This window comes from Balaenoptera physalus, assembly GCF_965194825.1.
Source record: "Balaenoptera physalus genome assembly, chromosome: 19".
In the NCBI taxonomy this organism is placed as follows: domain Eukaryota; kingdom Metazoa; phylum Chordata; class Mammalia; order Artiodactyla; family Balaenopteridae; genus Balaenoptera; species Balaenoptera physalus.
In genome coordinates, this window is record NC_138900.1 from 6,963,131 (window position 1) to 6,982,954 (window position 19,824).

General features: G+C 59.6%; 2 protein-coding genes across 4 annotated transcripts; one reads left to right on the forward strand and one right to left on the reverse strand.

Moving 5' to 3' along the window:
- The first annotated feature begins 47 nt into the window (after positions 1–47).
- Positions 48–6,900, forward strand: PNKP (polynucleotide kinase 3'-phosphatase). Its single transcript, XM_082435941.1, has 17 exons — positions 48–763; positions 1,019–1,182; positions 1,822–1,868; positions 2,210–2,533; positions 3,303–3,382; positions 3,462–3,519; positions 3,614–3,721; positions 4,102–4,173; positions 5,212–5,260; positions 5,378–5,448; positions 5,525–5,617; positions 5,705–5,801; positions 5,878–5,939; positions 6,222–6,331; positions 6,411–6,498; positions 6,584–6,645; positions 6,727–6,900. The coding sequence occupies exons 2-17, from the start codon at positions 1,032–1,034 to the stop codon at positions 6,842–6,844; spliced, it is 1,590 nt and encodes a 529-aa protein (XP_082292067.1). The 5' UTR covers positions 48–763; positions 1,019–1,031; the 3' UTR covers positions 6,845–6,900.
- An 819-nt stretch (positions 6,901–7,719) lies between these two features.
- PTOV1 (PTOV1 extended AT-hook containing adaptor protein) lies at positions 7,720–16,900 on the reverse strand. 3 transcript variants are annotated; one of them, XM_082435972.1, is made up of 13 exons: positions 16,551–16,900; positions 13,527–13,664; positions 13,306–13,388; positions 13,180–13,237; positions 12,990–13,097; positions 11,286–11,441; positions 10,649–10,735; positions 10,474–10,547; positions 10,340–10,397; positions 10,072–10,176; positions 8,306–8,503; positions 8,133–8,204; positions 7,720–7,848 (listed from the first exon to the last, which is right to left on the reverse strand). In XM_082435972.1, exons 1-12 carry the CDS (start codon positions 16,719–16,721, stop codon positions 8,193–8,195), a joined length of 1,248 nt encoding a protein of 415 aa, XP_082292098.1. In that variant the 5' UTR covers positions 16,722–16,900; the 3' UTR covers positions 7,720–7,848; positions 8,133–8,192. The 3 variants fall into 3 exon arrangements, with proteins under 3 accessions (XP_082292098.1, XP_082292100.1, XP_082292099.1); XM_082435974.1 differs by having other exon boundaries at positions 8,306–8,433; positions 16,551–16,856; XM_082435973.1 differs by lacking the exon at positions 10,072–10,176 and having other exon boundaries at positions 8,306–8,428; positions 16,551–16,856.
- Positions 16,901–19,824: the final 2,924 nt, after the last annotated feature.

Sequence of the window (19,824 nt, forward strand, 5' to 3'; positions counted from 1 at the left end):
CAATCTTCAGGGCTTTGAGTGTTGGGATCGGAATAGTTTAATGAGTCAGTCTCCTGAGCCCACATAGTGCCCAGGAAAGCCAGGAACCTCCAGCTGAGGCCGGGAGTTTTCTGACTAACGTAAGACAGCTGGAGGTTAGAGAACAAGTGGCGCCTGGTCCGAAGATGTAGACGCGGAATCCCCATGTCCCATCAGACCACCACCGATGGGATGCTAACAACAGACAAAACGTAGGGCAAACTATCACCTAGACACTTTTATAAGTTATTTACATGTACTAACTCATTTAATCTTCCTAGTAACCCCACAAAGTGGAAACGATTATCCCCACACTGTAGATGAGAAAACTGCAGCATCCAGGGTAGGGTTGCTGTCGGGGCGGGGTTTCTTCGACTGACAATAATCGTAACGAGAATTTCCTCCCGCTATAACTGTCTCCGGCAAAGGGAATGAAAATTAGAGTTCAACGTGGAAAGAGGAAAAAATGTGTGAACAGGGAATCTACCCCCCCCCCTACTGGCCTGCGTCTCATACTGCATCAGGAGAGATGAAGGTCAGAGCAGAGGAGGGACCTTAGGGGCACTGTGTCTGGGAAGGGGCGGGGCTTATGGCCAGGCGGAGCCAATGCCCCGCCCACTTTGGTAGGACGAGTCATTTCCGTCCGCGGAGAAACAGAGGCAGCCGCCGGCCGAGTTGCGAGCAGAGCGCCTCCGGTAGGCCCTCCCTGGTCGGAAGCGGCGAGTGAGCCAAGCGGCGGGCAAGGGTGAGTGTGGGGCCGAGGCGAGAGCACTAGAGTTTCTCAGCCTTTGCCGTGGGAAGTTGGAGTCCGGGGTCCCGGAGGGAAGGAGTGGGGCGTCGTCGCCTGGGAAACGGCGCGAGCCCCAGGCCGGCGAGTGGGTGGGATTTCCGGAGCCTTTAGCGGATGAAGGGAATTCCTGGTGTAGAGGGTGAGAGGAGGCGGGACTTCCTTTAGCAACTGAGGGCTGCCGCTCAAACCTATTTACCTACTTTCCTTTAGGCCGGCTCCCAGGATGGCCAAGGTGGAGGCCCAGGGCCGCCTGTGGCTGGAGAGCCCCCCTGGGGGAGCGCCTCCCATCTTCCTGCCCTTGGGTGGGCAAGCCCTGGTGCTGGGCCGGGGACCCTTGACGCAGGTTACCGACCGGAAGTGCTCCAGAAACCAAGGTGGGCAGGGAGGAGCCTGAGCTGGAGGGGGTGTGGTCCGCTTCAGGAGCGGGAACACAATCAATGGGAAAGATAGTCCAGGAATTGCGTGGTGCAGCCAGTCCTGAAGTTGGTAGGTGGCATGTGGGGAGCACAGGAAGAAAAAGGTTGTGCCTGACCTGGAACTAGCCAGACACCTTGGGCGGGAGCGGATGGAGTCAATCCCGAGACACTTTGTCACTGGGAAGACGATACTCACAGGCCACCGGGAAGGCTTGAATCAGGCCACGACCCTTGTCAAGGAGAGAGACGATCCTATGGAGAAAAGTGCATATTGCTAAGCAGAGATGGGTGGTAGCGGGCCAAGCCCAGAACCTGCATCTTGCCAAGGTCTGCGTTGTCAAGGAGAAGCCAATTCTATACGGAAAAATACCTGCCCTGCCCCTAGGCGAGGACCAGTGACACAGGCAATCGTTAAGGCCTTTATCTGGGTACTGCATGTCAAGGAGTGAGCCAATTCTACTTAGAAATAAACTGCTTCCTCCTGCCGGATGGGTGCTGTAGCCCCATACTGTGGTCTGAAGTTGGCCATGCTCCCCAGTAAGGAGGGAAGCAGTCACACAAGGATTCAAATCCTGACTCCACCCCCTCAATCCTCAGTGGAGCTGGTCGCTGACCCTGAGACTCGGACGGTGGCAGTGAAACAGGTACCAGTTCGTTAGCAAGGGGCCTGGGGGTGGAGTGGCGGTGGGGGGTGTGGAGAATCGCCACCCAGCGGGGAACAGGCCCAATTGGGAAAATCTGATTCTGGGAGGGGAACAGGTGTTGTGCCTGTTTCAATGTGGTAAACATCCATCCCCGTTTAAATTGGGTAAGGCTGGATGCTTATAACCTTCCCAGAGCCCTGATTGGTGGTACAAGGTGAAGAGGCGGGACTTAAGGATCTGATTGGCTGGTGGAGAAAGGCGAGTCCTTTCCCGGGTTATTTGATTGGAGGAGGTTGCCGCTGGGGGTGGAGCCAGTTTGAGTCCTCCCTCTCTCTCTACAGCTGGGAGTTAACCCCTCAACTGCCGGGACTCAGGAGCTGAGAACAGGGTTGGAGGGTTCTCTGGGGGTGGGGGACACGCTGTATTTGGTCAATGGCCTCCACCCGCTGACCCTGCGCTGGGAAGAGGCTCGCACGCCAGAATCCCAGCCAGACACTCCACCAGGCACCCCTCCTGTGGCCCCGGAGGAGGAGGAGGAGGAGGAGGAGGAGGAGGAGGAGGAGGATGAACAGCAGAAAAAGCGGATAAGGAAGTCATCCCCTGGCTGGGAGAGCTTCCAGAAGCTGCTAGTGTTCACGGCACCTGGTGTGAAGCCCCGGGGCAAGGTGAGGCCCAAGCTGGGGACTGAGGGAACACAGCCCCTTATATGCAGTTAACACCCAAACAAAACTTAGCTCCTGTTTGGATTTTTATGGCTATTAGCCCTCCGAGGTGAAAAAGGCCAGGGGAAGAGACTGGGTCGGATATGAAACCCATTTTATTTATTTATTTATTTTAAAGAGGAAGGCTTGCCTTTTTTTTTTTTTTTTTAACTATTTGTTTATTTATTTATTTATGGCTGTGTTGGGTCTTCGTTTCTGTGCTAGGGCTTTCTCTAGTTGCGGCAAGCGGGGGCCACTCTTCATCGCGGTGCGCGGGCCTCTCACTATCCTGGCCTCTCTTGTTGCGGAGCACAGGCTCCAGACGCGCAGGCTCAGTAATTGTGGCTCACGGGCCCAGCTGCTCCGCGGCACGTGGGATCTTCCCAGACCAGGGCTCGAACCCGTGTCCCCTGCATTGGCAGGCAGATTCTCAACCACTGCGCCACCAGGGAAGCCCTGAAATCCATTTTAAAGATTGGAATGCTGAGGGGCTCAGGAGGAATAGGAGGTAGTAGAGTGAAGATTTCACTCTCTGAACTCAGTGTCCGAGATGCATCTTTGCTGTGCCTTGTCCTTACATAAGATGTGTAGGCCCGCTGTGACTCAGTTTCTCCATCTGTAAGGGGTGGGTGGTAATAGTCCCCAGCTTGCAGGGTTGATGTGAACCAGCCTGTGAGTGAGGGGGATCAGAGGTGTAACAGTGCTGTTCTTCCTCTTTTCTGGGTAACACCAGGTGGCCGGTTTTGATCTGGATGGGACCCTCATCACCACACGTTCTGGGAAGGTCTTTCCCACTGGCCCCAGTGACTGGAGGTGATAAGAGACAGGAGGAGGGGGTGGGTGAGGTGCACTCCGGGCTCCACGTCACGTTGCTCTTCCACACCCGCCCTAGGATCTTGTACCGAGAGATTACACAGAAGCTCTGGGAACTGGCCGCCGAAGGTTACAAGGTGTGTGTGCACGCGTGTGCGCGTGGTGGCGGGTTCACAGGGCAGGTCCGGGCCTGATGAGGAGGGCGCCGGCTGACACCCGTCCGCTTCCCAGCTGGTGATCTTCACCAACCAGATGGGCATTGGGCGCGGGAAGCTGCCAGCGGAGGAGTTCAAGGCCAAGGTGGAGGCTGTGGTGGAGAAGCTGGGGGTCCCCTTTCAGGTATGGCTGTAAGGGAGGCTGAAGGGCTATGTGGAGGGACAGAGACTCTGAGACAGGGGTGGGGGGGGGGACAGGGACCCAGAGAGAGGGGAACAGAGACAGCGAGATGGGACAGAGGGAACAGAGACCCAGGGAGAAGGTATGACATGGTGAGCAAGTTGGAGAGGTGGGGGGAACAGAGACCCTGGGTGAGTGGGGTGTGGGCCCCGGGTGGGGTTATGCTGACAAACCCATTGTAAGTAGCAAGTTCCAGGGCACCGGGCGCTCTCCTTGGATTGGTGAGGGTCAGGGTAGCATCCTTGGGACCCATGTGCCCTTGAAGGACTCTGGGTGCTGGAGGAGGAGCCAAGGATGGTGTCTAACCTCTGCCCCACCCACAGGTCCTGGTGGCCACGCACGCAGGCTTGTACCGGAAGCCGGTGATCGGCATGTGGGACCACCTGCAGGAGCAGGTGAGCTTCGGACTCCCAATGGCTCTCCTTTTCCCTCTGTGGCCCCTTGCTCTCTGCCCTGCCTCCCCACTCTGGGTCTCTGGTGCATGACCTTCCTCTCATCCCCTACCCTGGCCTGGCCTTCTCAGTTTCTTTGCTATCATGCCCTAGTGTTGGTATATGAGGCCAGTGCTCACAAACTGTGAAAAACAGTGGTGGAGAGAGAAGTCACTCATGGATCCATTCATTCGTTTGGGTGTGCGTTTGTTCTGAAGTTCAACAGCTTCTTGAGCTGAAAATATTAGTGAACAAGACAAGCCTGCCTGCTGCCAAATCAGGGAGGGTGCAGACTATAAATGCATTGACGGATGTGTAAAATAGCAGAGTGAGGATGAGGCAGGGTGTTGGTTTACCTACGGAGCTCAGCGAAAGCCTCTCTGAGGTGCCCTTGAGTAAAGATATAAAGCTGCTGAGGGAGGGAGCCATGTGTGTATCTGAGGGAAGAGTGGTCCAGGTAGGAGTAACGCCAAGAGCAAGGGTCCTGAGGTGGGACCGAGCCTGGTGTGCTCATGGGCAGTGAGGAGGCCCGTGTGGCTGTACCTGAGTGGGTGAGGGGGAAAGTGAGGGGTATGAGGTCAGAGAGCAGGGGTCAGGCTCTCAGGCTTCGTGGGCCACAGCGAGGTGGCCACCGGGAGGATTGGGAGGAGAGCGTCCGGAGCCGCGGTAAGTGGGAACTTGCGCCCTCTGGCGGCCGTTTGGGGAACAGACGGGCGAAAGTGGAAGCCAGGAGACCAGGAAGGAGTGACCAAATATTCCAGAGATGTGCTGGTGGCCAGGATCGAGTTGGTGGTGCCGGCAAAGGGGGTGAGAAGTGGCCGGAGGGCGGGGCCGACAGGATTCGCTGATGGATTGGGTGTGGAGCATGAGAGGTTAGAGATAGGCCTCACGTGGGGCACAGACCAAGCTGAGCATCCCGGCAGGACCCGTTAGTGCTCTGGGGGGGATAGATGTGTGAATAGGTTCCTTACTGCCTGTCGTCTATCACCTGTCCCTCCCCAGGCCAACGAGGGCGTGCCCATCTCCATCGGGGACAGCGTCTTTGTGGGAGGTAAGGGCCTGGGGGTGGGGAAATGTGTGGGTCCGCAGGGCTGATGCAGGTGGGCTGGGGACCCACGTCCGCAAGGTTCCTGGTGGAGACGGGTTTGTATCCTCCCATGTGTTCCAGATGCAGCTGGACGCCCAGCCAACTGGGCCCCTGGGCGCAAGAAGAAAGACTTCTCTTGCGCTGACCGCCTGGTGAGGCCCGCTCTATCCAGTCCCTGCCCCCCCGAGCCCAGCCACTACCCAGTCTGACGTATGCGCTTGCCCCCAGTTTGCCCTCAACCTGGGCCTGCCCTTCGCCACGCCAGAGGAGTTCTTTCTGAAATGGCCCATGGCCCGCTTCGAGCTCCCAGCCTTTGACCCGGTGAGGCCCGAGGGGCGGGCTGGGGGCAGAGTGGGGGGCATGCAGGGATGGGAAGGGGGTCTCGCTCATCATGTCTGCCCCTCCCAGAGGACCGTCTCCTGCTCTGGGCCTCTCTGCCTCCCTGAGTCCAGCTCCCTCTTAAGCTCAGACCCCGAGGTGGTTGTCGCCGTGGGATTTCCTGGGGGTGAGACTCCTGCCCCCCAGAAGCCCCAGCCCTGCTCTGACTTCTCAGGCCCCCACTAATGCTGCGCCCTTCACAGCTGGGAAGTCCACCTTCCTCCAGGAGCATCTCGTGTCAGCCGGATACATCCACGTGAACAGGGTAGGACCTCATCCGCAGCCCCTCCATTGGTCTTGAGTCCCTCCCCTCCGCCCCCCCCCCCCCCGAGAGCTGTCCTCTAGGTCTCTGCTCCCCCAGCATCTGTCCTTCTTTCCGGCTCTGCCCCCCGCCCCCAGGTCCTCTCTCCAGGTCCCTGCCCCCCTCTCTCTGCCTTTCACCCCTACCCTGGATCCCTAATCCTGTATCTCTGGGTCTTCCTCTCTGGTGCTGTCCCCCTGGGTCTCCTGGCCCCCATCTGTGACCTACTCTTTCTGGGTCCCCCAGGACACTCTGGGCTCGTGGCAGCGCTGCGTGACCATGTGCGAGGCGGCTCTGAAGCAAAGGAAACGGGTCGTGATTGACAACACGAACCCGGACGTCCAGAGCCGGGCCAGGTACTGGGGTCCCAGGGGAGGCCTCTGTAGGGTGGGCCCCGGGCCCTTTGCCAGCTCCCCACTTCCCCGGCCCCCACAGGTACATCAAGTGTGCCCGAGACGCAGGCGTCCCCTGCCGCTGCTTCCTCTTCAGCGCCACCCTGGAGCAGGCACGCCACAACAACCGGGTGAGCCGGCCCCTGCCTCCCCAGCCCCCCCACATGCCCCGTCCCCCCGCCCCGGCCTGGCCAGCCTGACCTCTGCCCCCCGCAGTTCCGGGACATGACGGACTCCTCTCACATCCCCGTGACCGACATCGTCATTTACGGCTACAGGTAGGCGCCGTGGGCAGGGAGGGACGCCAGGTCGAGCCTGTACGTTGGGCCTCACCTCCACCCACCCCCCTCTGCCGCTAGGAAGCAGCTTGAGGCCCCCACGCTGGCCGAAGGCTTCGCCGCCGTCCTGGAGATCCCGTTCCGGCTCCACGTGGCGCCGCAGCTCGAGCGGCTGTACCGCCAGTTCTCAGAGGGCTGAGCCGACGCCCAACCCCCGCCTGCTCCCCACCCCACAATAAATGCTCTTTTTCTTCATGCTTGACCAGCATTTTGCTCCCAGCCGGCCTGGGAGCACAGGCCCACCAGCCCGGTCTCCCAGGAAGGCACTGCTGGGAACTTTGCCTCAAGCTAAACACTCAGCCCACCTTGGGGACAACTGCCTCTTGTGGACGGGGGTTTCGGCTTCTCCAGGCTGCGGCTGCTGGCGCTCCAGATGGGCGCCAGGGCATCCTGGCTGGCAGGGCCCGAGTGCAGTTCGCTGCACGCAGCTGCCAGCTGCAGAGCAAGCCCAGAGTTTTAGCAAGACGTGACCCGAGGCCAAGAGGAGCTCAGATTCCGTGAGAAGTGAGGTGCTCTGCACGCTGGACTTGAACCCCGGGGCTATGGCCTGGACCTGCAGCAGCAAAGGGCGCCTGAGAGCCCGGCCAGGCCTGCGGCACGCCACCAACAGCACGGGACTGGAACCAGCCTAGCATTGCCTTGTGTTTGCTTCCAGCTAAGTGAGGTTTGTGGAACCCACAGGGCAAGGAGGGCAGCCTGGCAACGCCGGGAGTCGGGGGCTGCACCCCAGGAGCAGCCGGCCAGCTGTGCAAAGACCCTGGAAGACACGGCCCAGCAAGCACCATGCAGACCTGGCAGCTCCGTGAACTGCAGCGTCCCCTCCTGGCTCAGGTGACAGTGATCTCAGAGGTGACCCCTCTCCTGCGAATGGTAGAAATGCACACTCCCAGGCCTCAGCCGTGTCCACACTCAGGGGTGGGCTGGGGACGGCACTTGGGTCTGAGGACAGTTGCTGTTGGGAGGGGCCTGGCCTCTCCCGAGCCAGGGTGTCTGGACAGAGCGCAGTGGCCAAAGGGCTTTTAAAAGATTTTATTGGGGAAACGTACGAGGGTGGGGACTGTCCTTGGAGATATCTCAGGACGCTGTCCTCCATCTCACTGGGCAGGTGCAGCCCCCACGGGCCTCTGCTCAGAAGCATCTGACCTGGGGGCAGGGGGTATAGTGGGAGGGACTGGGCAGGTGAGGCTCCAGGGCCCCGGGGACGAGAAGAGCCTCTCCCTGCCCTCCCTGCCCCTGGCTGGAAACCCCTGCTCCTGTCACCGCCTGGTGGGGAGCGGGGCTGGCGTTTCCCAGGAGGCCTGGGACCGTGGGGGACACGCGTGCCTCTCTCTCTCTGCTCTGGTCTTCTCAAGGCCAGGGTCACACTACTTCCCGAACCCCAGGCAATTCCCAGGGTCCATCCTGTCCTTGGCCCAGCTGCCACTCACCAGTCTCGGCGGGGGCCTCGTCTGTGGCTCCTGGAGAGGCCCAGCCTGGGGGGGTGACCACTACCCCCCCATCTGTGCGGAAGGAAGCCAGGGAGGAGTCAGCCGTGGGGTGGGGTGGCGGGGGGCGGGGGACAGGCTCAGGTAGGCCAAGGCCACGGCCACGGCCGCCTCACCCCTCGCTGCTGCTGCTCCTGCTCCAGGTTCCGCTGTAGGACCTGCTGCTGGTTGGCAATAACGCGCCGGATGCCGTTGACGAAGTTGCTCTGGTCGTGAGGGATGAGGCCGATGAAGATCTTCTTCTCGGAGGAGTACAGGAGCATGAGCACGCGCACCTCGCACGAGGCCTTGTAGGAAAAGTGCACGCAGCCCGCCTGGCGGCACGGAGCGCGGGGTCACGGGCGGGCCCTCGGCGCAGACGCTCCTCCCCATCGAGACACGGGCGCAAACCACGCGGGTCAGCGCCCTGGCAGACGGGCGCCACGGAGCACGCCGGGCCTTCCCAGCCGCCATCCTCAGCCCCGTCACCACTCCCACAGGACACCAGAGGCGCCTGCGCAAGCACCAGCGGGCTCTAGAGCCGAGCCCAGGAGGCTGCTCGACGAGCTCCAGCAAGACTGCGGCCCCCACGCCAGCCAGCCAGCACCCGGGACGCCCACAGGACCAGCCGTGGCCGTGACCGCGACTGTGCACGAGGGCTGCGGCGGGGGACAAACACCAGGGGCCAATCTGGCCCCAGGAGGCCGGGCACCGGGGCTCCGTCCACTCTGCGACCCCCGGGGCAGCCAAGGGCGGGGAGGCTGGGCGGTGCTGGCCCACAGCGATGCAGTCACCGCGGCTTGGGACGTGGCTCAGCGTCACAGCGACCGCAGCACCGACAGGCACCAAGCGCTCCCTGACGCCTTTCACAGGATCCTCTCTCTCCAGGGCCCAGGGGTCACCGTCCCCATCTTACAGGTGAGCAAACCCAGGCTGAGAGCTCGAGGACTCGCAGGCCCCCAGAGCCAGAAGGGGCTATGCCTGCCCTCGGGCCTCTGTGCCACTGCAGGGGACAGTGGTGACAGACAGCGAGGAGGAAGCCCCTCACAGCACCCCCCTGAGCTGACAGCATGAGGGGAGCCCGAGTGGGCCGAGGGAGGACCGGCCACGGTCCTCGAGGCCTCAGTTTCCCTGAGGGAATCCCACTTTTAAACTCTTTAACGCAAAAAAAAATACACAACCAGCCCCTCAAACGCACAATGGCACAGCTATGATGACTTCGGCTGACTTAGAGAGAAACATTAAGCTAATTCGGGGACAGCTATGACCCGGTACAGCGAACACCCACAAAGCAGACACAGACAGCTGCGCTTCAGAAGCACGAGGCCCGACCTCCGCACTTCACAGATGGAGAGACCGAGGCCCGGAGAGAGGGGAGAACTGGCCAAGGCCCACCAGCAGATGAGCACCGGGGGCTTTCAGAGCTCGCTCGGCCTGGAGGCAGACAACGATGGCCCTGCCTGGTGAGGGCCTTGGGAGCCTCAGGTTTTCCACCCTGTCCCAGGGGAAGGGAGCAAGAGGAAGGCGGCAGGTAAGAACCTGGCAGCACAGAGTCGGCGCTTGGGGTGCTGTCAGCCTCCTCAGCTGAGTAAACCCAGACAGCAGCGGGGAACAGCCCCGGGGGCCCGAACCAGACTTGGTCCAAGTTCCCGCCCAGCACTTGCCGGCACAGCCTCCGAGCCTCAGTTTCCCCATCTGTAAAATGGGGTCAGGACTGCCCAGAGCCCCAGGGGAGCCAGTGTCCAGGCACAGAGCAAACACGCTTTCCCACAGCTACCATCACGCCCGGCCAGTTTTGGGGAATCGTCCACTCTTAATCTCATTTCAGTTTTTAAACACCGAGCGGCTCTAGCTCTGTCTGTCCCACCATCAGCCTGGCCCTGGGCCCCGCCAGCCCACTCACAAAGCCGTTGTCCATGATCCGGCACAGGCTCTTCAGCGTCTCCAGGTCCTTGGTGAAGTGGAACTGCACCAGGCGGGAGTTCCGGAAGAGCGGCACCAGGGTGGTCTGCGGAGAGGCCCCGAGGTGGCTCAGCCGGGCGCCAGGGCCACGCCACCGCTCACGCCCACATGGCAGCAGGCCCCGCCCCGCCTACCTCCACTTGCTGGACAGGCAGCCTCCCCCAGGGCCCCAAGGCCGAGGCGAGCCGAGTGCCCCCTTCCCCACTCACCAGCAGCTGCTGCGGGATGAGCTGCATGTACAGCTTCCGCGGCCACTGCTCGGTCCTCCTGCAGGGATGCGGGGACGAGGGTCAGGAGGCCAGGCCTCACCGAGTGCCGCCCCCGGGCCCTGCCCGACACTCACAGGATCTCCCCTTGGTTCACGTAGATGTGCGACGGCAGCCACCTCTTCGACCGACTGTTAGGCTCAGGCCTGGGCTTTTGGGGAGAAAAAGAGGGGAGACGTCAGGAGTGGGAGGGGCCCCACATCGGCGAGGATGCCCTGGTCCCGAGGTCACCCGGGCCCGCCCAGGGCTCACCTCCTGCCACTCCATGACTCCACTCCATGCCAGGAACTTGTTGTTAACCATCTGGACGGGGCCCGCGACACCACCGGGTCCCACTGCCTGGGGGAGGAGACAGGTGGGCTGGCGCCCCAGCAGTTCCCCAGAGCAGGCTGCCCAGACTCCTCCATGCCCCCAGTCCGTCAGTCCCAAGCTTTTCTACCTGCTGCCCCCGGGGCCCGGCCCGGCCCGGCCTCCTGCCTGGCTTCCGGCCTCCAGTCTGCCCACAGGCCCAGAGGATTCCCCAGAGCGGTCCCTGCCCCTCACAGCCCCTGGCTTCCTCACAGACCACCCCCGCCCCCCATGCCCTGGGCCAAGCCCCCACCCTCAGCCTGGGGGACATGGCTCACAGGGTCTGCCTCTAAGAACTGGGCAGCTGTATAACTTGCCGCACAAGCTGGGACACTTTCCGGTGAAGGGGACACTGTGAACAGCCGGTGGGGCGTGAGCCAGGATTTGAGGTCACCCTCCTGCCATGAGTGCACCCGCCTGCCCATCTGCCTCCCTGCTCCCCACGGGCACCCCTCCTGCCGGGAACCACCCTGTCGGACCCCTCAAGCCCCTCGTCCTTTAAAGCCTCAGACACATGCGGCGGCCGGGCCCAAGGGCACACCTGTTTGCGGGTGGTGATGACCTGCCGGATGGCGTTGACGAAGCCGCTCTGGTCGTAGGGGATGAGGCCCATGAAGATCTTCTTCTTGGACGAGTACAGGAGCATGAGCACGCGCACCTCGCAGGGGGAGATGTGGGGGAAGAGCATGCAGCCTGCCTGTGGGCGGGGGGAACGACGGGACAGAAGTCCTCAAGGTTAACACCAGGACCCTAAAGGAGCGGCGTGCAGCCAAAACGCGTCGTTCTGGGAGCCTGTGAACGTGCCCCTCGGTGTCCCCCCGCCGTGACTCTGGGGTCAGGGCTGGGGCCCCACGTGCCGGGTGAGGGTCCTGAGAGGGCTCCGCCTCCCGCCCACGTGCCCCGAGGTCAGCCCTGTCCTGGGGCGTTTGCGCTGGGCCCCTCTGACGGAGGCCACCAGGCCCGGGGGTTAAGAGCACAGACGCAGGACCAGACTGCCTGGGCGTAAACCTGGCTCTGCTACCTCCTAGCTGTGTGACCTCAGGCAGGTCACCTGTGGACCTCAGTTTCCCCGTGTGTAAAACGGCACAACAATGGCGCACAGAGTAAGTTCCACATAAACGCTCATTACACAAGCTGCTACTGCCTCCTTGGTGGGACTGCGGGAGAACCTGAGCCTCACACACGTCCCCACCCGGGGTGTCTAGACAGAGGGGCATGCGCGTTCTCAGCCCTGGGGTCCGCTGGCTCAGGGACCCCACCCCTGGCCTTCCTGGACCCATGTGCGGTCGGCTCTCCCAGAGCTACTAGCCGGACCCGGAGCGTAACGGGACAGGCCATGGAGGGCGCGTGCTGACGTCCACCTTCCCTGCAGCCTGGGGGCCCCAGGCCCTAAGCAGACGGTGCTGAATGAAGGGGTGACCGAGCAGACAAGAGACCCCACACCAGTCACAACCCAGAAGAAAAGGGGATCCGCCCAGGCATCGAACGGTGGCACACAGCGCCCCCCGGAGGCAGCAGCCAGGAGCTGGAGGGGGGTCTGTCCCAAAGGGGACCAGGAAAGGGAGAGGACGACCCCAGAGCTGAGTCCTCCAGGCAGACGACCTCCTCCCACCTCAACCCAACCCTTTCCCAGCACCTGCCATCCCACAGCCCGAGCCCTGGGGGGTGTGGGCAGCGGCTGAATCCTGGTCCCAGACACGTGGGTGCTGTGGCCCAGACCTGAGAGGCTTGCAGGGACCACGCCCACTGCGTCCTGTGTCTGAATCCCCAACTCTAACAACCTCACCAGCTGCATTTACTGAGCACTCACAACGCCCCCAAATCACCGCCTCGAGTGCTTTACTCACTCCTCCCAGTGGCCCCAGGACCGCAGATGAGGAAACAGTCCCAGCAGGCCATCTCCACTGCTGGCTCCCTCTTTCCCCCTGGCCGCCCCCAAATGCCAAGTCCCTGCCATGTGCTATGGCCCCAACAAGCTCCTGGGTCCCAGGAGGGCTGGCCCAGGCCCCTTCCTTCGCTCCCGTGCCCAGGGGCGGCTCCAGCTTGGCCGGGAGGCGGGCTGGGTTCCTCTGCTCTCCAGGGACGGGGATGCCCCCCAGGAGAGGTCACCCGGACCCTGCCACCTGCCTTGGGTTGTCCCAGCAGAGCTCTGCCTCCCGCCGTACTTGGTCACCACGGTGCTTCCAAGGGGCCCTTCTCGCCCTGTCCCCGCCCGCCCGCCCCCCAGCACCCCCGCCCCACTCACAAAGCCGTTGCCCATGACGCGGCAGAGCCCCTTGAGAGAGTCGCAGTCTCTGTTGGTGAAGTGGAACTGCGCCAGCTGGGAGTTGCGGAACAGGGGGCCCAGGGTGGTCTGGGGGCGACAAGGGGACAGCTGGGTCAGGGCCAGGCGGGTGCTCTGGGGCCAGGGTGGGCAGCAGAGGGTGGGGCCTCACCAGCAGCTGCTGCGGGATCAGCTGCATGATCAGCTTCTGTGGCCACTGGTCGGTCTCCCTGCGGGAAGAAGAGGGTCAGGGGAGCGCCCCCGCCGCCCGCCCACCCGCCCCCTGCCCACCACTCACAGGTTCTCGCCCTGGTTCACGTAGGCCTGGCAGGGGAGGGCCCGCTTCAGCTTTGCCGTGGAGTCCGAGTAGGGCCTGCGCTTCTGTGGTGGGAGCGGAGGGGTCACTGGACACAGCCTGGGTGCCCAGGCCTGCCCCCCACCTGCAGGGGCAGAAGGGACCCCTGGGGCCAGCCCCCAGCCCCCCGCAGACTCACAAGGGGACCTGACGCGGACGCTCACCTCCTGCCACTCGAGGACGCCGCTCCAGGCCAGCAGCTTGTTGCTGAGCCGGTGCTCACCTACGGCCAGGCCCCCGAGGGCGAGCCCGGGCGAGGAGGGCCCGATGGGACCCAGGGCCCCGAAGACCCGAGCACCTTGCTGTGGCAGAGGGGGTAGGGAAACTGAGGCTGAGGGGCCCGCTAGGGGAGCTGTCCCCCACATACCCCAGAAGGGACATCCCAACGATGAGACCCCGACCCCCAGCTGCAAAACCCCCAAGGCCATCTCCAAACCCTTTCTCCCAGGGTCGAGACCCTGAGTGGCTGACCCCCCATGTCCTTTTCCTGCTGCCACCCCAGGACGCTTCCCCGCCCCAAGGCTACTTGTCACCTCAACACTGGCCCATGCAGGGTCCCTTCCAGCCTTTGCTCCAGCTGTGCTCGCATCCTAGCGGGCCATCCCCCCCACCTTCTTCAGGAGATGCTCCCCACTCATCCTCCCGAGCTGATCAATTTTTGATTCCTCTATTGAGACAACTCAGAAGCAGCTCTCTGGGGGTCCAGAGCCTCCCTGAAGCTCCCCCCTCGACGCACAAGCCAGCCTGGGTTGTGTCTGTCTGTCTGGCACACGGGTTTGCCCCATCCCATCCAAGCTCAAAACCCTTCCAAAGCTCCCCCAGGCCCTCAAGAGAAAATCCAGGGACTCCCCTGGTGGTCCCGTGGTAAAGAATCCGCCTTCCAATGCAGGGGACGCGGGTTCGATCCCTGGTCGGCAAACTAAGATCCTACATGCTGCGGGGCAACTAAACCCACGTGCCACAACTACCGCGCTTGCGTGCCTCAAACTACAGAGCCCATGTGCTCTGGAGCCCGCAACTAGAGAAGCCCACGTGCCACAACAAAAGATCCCGCATGCTGCGACTAAGACCCGATGCAGCCGTAAAAATAAATAATTTAATTAATTTAAAAAAAAAAAAAAAAAAGGAGAAAGAAAATCCAGACTCTCCTCTCTGGCTCCCGCCAACCTCCCCAGGCAGTTGCCGGCCTTCCCTAGCACAGCCCAGGCTGCAGCCACATCAGGCTGACCACGGGGAGGCGGGAAGGAACCAGAAGCACACACAGAACAGAACTCTCCAGGGAGGTGGGGACACATTTACAACAGGGAATCTGACAACACCTGGAAGGGTCTCTCAAACACAATGTCTTGAGAGCATCTGCAAAACACCAGAAGTTCCATCAATAAAGCCAAGGAAAGCTACACAATTTACTCACAAGGCACTCCCCAGTTGTCTTTTTTTTAAACCCAAAACATCTCAAAGCAAACAAGGCTTTGAAACAGCCTGACAGCAGGAAACCCTGAAAACCTCCCTAGTAGGTGCTTCCAGGCAGCAGAAATAAATAATAGTTGTTACTTTTCATCTCATTACTAATGAGTATTTTCCAAATTTCCTATAAAGCACACAGGTGTCTTCTACCCCAGAATAACAACAGGCAGGAAAAAACTGCATTTTGTAGAAGCTTAAAAAGCAAAAAAAAAAACCTGAGCAAGCATACTCTCCACCTGGGCAGGAGGTTCTGGGATTCAGGCAACCGTAAGAGATCAGGAAGAAAAGCAGAGAGCATCCTGGTGTAAGAACATGGTTGGAGCGTCTGAGACGGAGAAAGACTGTTGTAGCCCTGGGTGTGCAGGTACCACAGCCAGACCCCATAACGTCTGAGAAAACCCAGTTAAATCACACACCTGGAGGAGACTTTGGGATCCAGGTGAACTCACTTTAGGGCCCAGTTAATGTGAGCACCAGAGACACCTGTTTAAACTCTGCTTGTGTCTGGAGACCAGGTTGACCACGTTTTAACCTGGGTGTAAAAACCAGCGATGCTTAAGCTCAGGTCTCCCCGAAAGCAGGATGCATGTCAAGGTGGAGGACCATGTTTAAGGGCTAGACCTACGTGCAATCCTAAAGGAAATCTCACATCTGGGCAGGCGTGTGTAAAATGCCTCCCACACCTGTTCTGTTGCTCACTGCATAGGAAGCCTATTTAGTACCTGGAAGAAGAATGAAAGCTTTAAGATGTACGTTTAAGGACCCAGGAGGCGCTTCTGAACAAGCAGACATGAACGCTAAGGAACGGAGAAGGCAATGGAGTGAAGGATGATATTTAAGTTTAGAGAGATGTTCAGAGTCCGGGTACCTGAATACAAGATCCGAGAAAACCTGGTTAAGGCTAGTGTGGAGCTGCCACAGCTCCCCGCCACGCACAATGTTGGGGCAGGGTATTTAAGAAGGGAGCTTGAGCGCCAGGTTAGGGTAAAACGCGCATCTGGGCAAGCGTGTCACGGCTTGGCTGTGCGTGAAACGTCGGGATATGTAGATTTACAGCTCCAGAAAAACCTTAAGATTTTTGACAAGTATGTGCATCTTTTAGGTCTCGGGAAGCATGTGTAACTTAGCATACCTGCAAAGCTAGATGTTTATGTTTAAGATATAGACTTACTTGGCCTACTGCCATCAGTAGGGGCATCCAACATCTGGGCGAGCGTGCAAATAAACCCTGGGCGCACACGCCACGGGCGCCGTGCAGACGCGTGCGGGCCCAGGGAGAACGCCCCCGGGGGCAACACCTGGGCGCGCCAGTGCGCGATGCGGGGCCCTCTCGCCGCCGTCCCCCCAGCCCCCTCCCCCATTTCCAGATTTCCTGCCCAGAAAGAGAGCAACTTTCCAATTGGAAAAACAACAACACACGCCGGCCGCCCGCCCGCCCCCCACCCCGCGTTTAAATCGGGTCGCGGAGTCAGCAGTAATTTGAGCCCTTCCCGCCCCCGTACCCCACCCCCGCCACCCCATCCCGAATACGAAACAAAGAGGAAAGCCCGGCGCGTACCACCCAGGGGGTTCCACGGGGAAGCCGGCCCCAGGCGGGACCACCCTTCGGGTCACCGGAGAGACCCCCGAGGGGGGAGGCCGCGGACAAAGACGCCAGTCCGGGAAAGTGGCCGGCGGGGGCGGGGCCGTGGAAAGCTCTGGAAAAAGGGCGGGGGGCTCACCATGGGAGGGGCCGAGCGAGCCCGGATCCGCGGCGGCTGCGGGCCCCGGGGGCTGGCCGGCCAGGAGCGCGAGCGGGCGGCGCGCACCATGAGGTGCCGCAGGGGGCGGCCGCGACCGCCGAGGGGGCCCCCAGCGCCGGAGCGGTGCGGGGCACGGCGCGGACGGACCATGGCTGGCGCGGGCCGAGCGAGCTGGGGGCTCCACCGACTGAGTGACGCGGGCGCGCGGCTTCGGGGGGAGACAGGCTGGGCTGTACCAAGCGCGGGGAACGCACCACCGGAGAGGGTCGCCGCGGCCAAACCACTGCGGCGAGCAGGGGAGTGCGGCGCGTACCAACAGCGTCCGCGAGGGGGCGTGGCCGGGGTGTACCAAAATAGGGCTGGGGGAGCCCCGGGAAAAGGGTGTGTGGGGCGGGGAATACGGCAATTGGAAGATACTATGGGCCGCTCGAGCACGGAGGGGAGGAACTGAGAGGACGTGAGAGAAACCACTTCAGGGGGGCGTGGCTGGATACACCAGACCGAAGGGTCACCGGAGGAGATGAACGTAGAGGGTGATACCAAGTGGGCTGGAGGGTGGCAGGGGAGACCGTGCCCTGAGACCCAGACCTGTGGAGCCGGGAGACTACATCAAGACATGTAAGCAAAAGGAGGAATAACAGGCCTAGGGGCCAGGGAACCTACCTAGAGGTTCGGGAATACGGGTCGTACAAAGCCTAAGGAGAGGACTTCGGGTTTGAAGGCAGTGACGTGGCTAGGTGGGCAGGGGACCACAACTCCCAGCGGCCGCCGCGCGGCCTGGGCGGAGCCAGATACCCCAGGAGACGCCGCCAGTCACAGCTGCGTGCCCATTGGCCCCCGGGCCCTAGGCTCCGCCCGCCTCCCTTTGCATCTCCTTGCCATTCGCCTCTCGGGGCCATTCATTGATTCGCGCACTCACTCAACGATTAAAGGACTGCGTATTCACTTACTAGTAGTTGTGTAAGATTTCCTGCTTCAATTTCCTTGTTTCTTAAATGTGGATAATAGCTAACTCTAAAATGGTTATGAGGATCATATGAGTTAATAAAGTATTAGTATCGATATTTGGCACAGTAACGACCTAAATGGTAGTTTTTCTCCTTTTAAAATCATTATTAGTACCATTTCCAGTTCTGTTCTGGGCAACGAGTATACCGTGGTGACCAAACAGACCAGGTCCACTGGAAAAAATAAATAATCGCAGTTCGTGATAAGTGTTATAGAGAAAATGCACAGAAGGGTGGGATGGTGACCATGAGAAGTCAGGAAAGTGACCTTTAGGCAGCCTGCAACTCCACGTAGGCTGGAAGAGTGTGCTAAGATGAGGGAACAGCCAGGGCACAAATCCTGAAAGTGGAAGGAAAACAAGGGGGGCCAGTATGGTTGGAGCAGAGTGAGAGTGGAGGAGAGCTGTGGAAGTGTAGAGTGGCCAGGTGCCACAAGCAGGGTCCTATAGCCTTGGGATGCAATTTGGATTTTAGTCTCACTTTGCTGGGGAACCAGCAAAAGGTTTTTACCAAGGAAGGGACATAGTCTCATTTTAAACAAATCATTCACAGAATGCATAGAGTCATGCACACAATGTCTCTACAAGTCTACAGAAGAAGCTGGGATCCAGAGTCACCTCTGAGGAGAGAAGGCAGCAGATGGAGTGGGGAAGGGGTCACAGGAGTGGAAAGGAGACTCAGTTTATTCTTTTAGGCTATTTGGAATTCTTACCATATACAAATGTTGCCTATTGGAAAATAATTTTTGATATATTAACATCTTTAAGGATCCCTCTGGCTGTGTTGAATATAAGATTGTAGGGGATAGTGGAGCAGGAGGGCAGAGAAAAGACTATGGCAATAATCCAGGTGAGAGGCACAGGTGGGCTGGATCGCAGGCAGGGTGGCCGCGGTGGAAGTGGTCACTTTCACAATTTATTTTCAAGCTGGAGCCGAAAGGACTTGTGCAGAGAGTGAATGAAAGAGAGGGGTGAAGAGATGCCAAGGTTTTTGCTTGTACAGAAGTGTCATTTTGTGAAAGGGAAATGACTATGGGAGGAGACAGTGGGAGTGGGGGGGAGATGGAAATATCACTTCTGTTTCTATGTGGTACATTTAAGATGTTGACTAAACAATGTAGATAGGGGAGTCTGGAGATAGAATTTCGGGAGCCTTCAGTGTTGGAATTGATGAGAATGAATGAGAGATCACGCGGAGGTGTGTGTGGACAAAGACTGGACACTCCATCCCTTTAGAGGTCAGATCTATGAGGGGCAACCAGCAAATGAGAGGAGAGACGCGTGAAATTTGAGGAGAAGCCCCAGGCAAGGTCATATTTCTCATCCTTGCTTGCCTGACCCACTAAGCTGCCTGCCCAAGGGTTTCCCAGGGCTGATGGTGCCCCAGCCTGAGCCCCAAATCTGGCCTGGATTGTGGCCAAATAGGGAACCAGTGCTCACTGGACCCAGACTGCAAGTTTGATATCAACAGTTACCTCCAGAGCCCTGACAATGTCAGGACACCCCACCGCTGGCAGCAGGAAGGAGAAAGAATTGTAGGGACAGAAGCCTCCTTCTCTTCCTTAATCTCCCTAAATCCTCAGTTCTCACCATTCTTAGCGGTCCAAGCCATTGTGATCTCTTGCCTGGGTAACAGCCTCCTAATTCTTGCCACCTTGACTCTCATTCCGCGAATCAAAACACTCCAATGGCTTCCCAATGCCCTTCGAATTAAATACAAACTCTTTCTCTAAGGCCCTGCATGGTGGGACCCCTACTGCTCTCTCCAGGCTGATCTCTTCTGTGCCCTTTCTGTTCTCCACCTACTTGATGCCTTCCCATCCCTCAGATCCCATCAGGACACATGTGTTGGTATGAATTCCTAGGATTGTCTAAGCATGGAGAAAGGTGTGCCAGGATAAACTCCAGCATGAGCAAAATGGCAACACATCAGAATGTGAAATGAAAACATAGGCTGAAATTCCATTAGTAATATTACAGTACAGCTCTCTGAAACCATCTAGCTTACCCAAGTTGCCAGTTTGCAAGCCACTGTTCATTTATCTGTAAAACCTACCCAGCCTAGCTGGCTACTATTATGACAAAGCAATTCTGCTCCCATCTGTTAAGCTGTACACTTCCTGAGGAGTAGCTGTTACCAAACCTGTTTATGCCCGCTATGCTTAAGTTAATAACTTAACCCTATCAGATAAATGAAATATTAATGCAAGAGAGTTGTTTGTATGCAAAGCAGGTTGCCTGCATTGG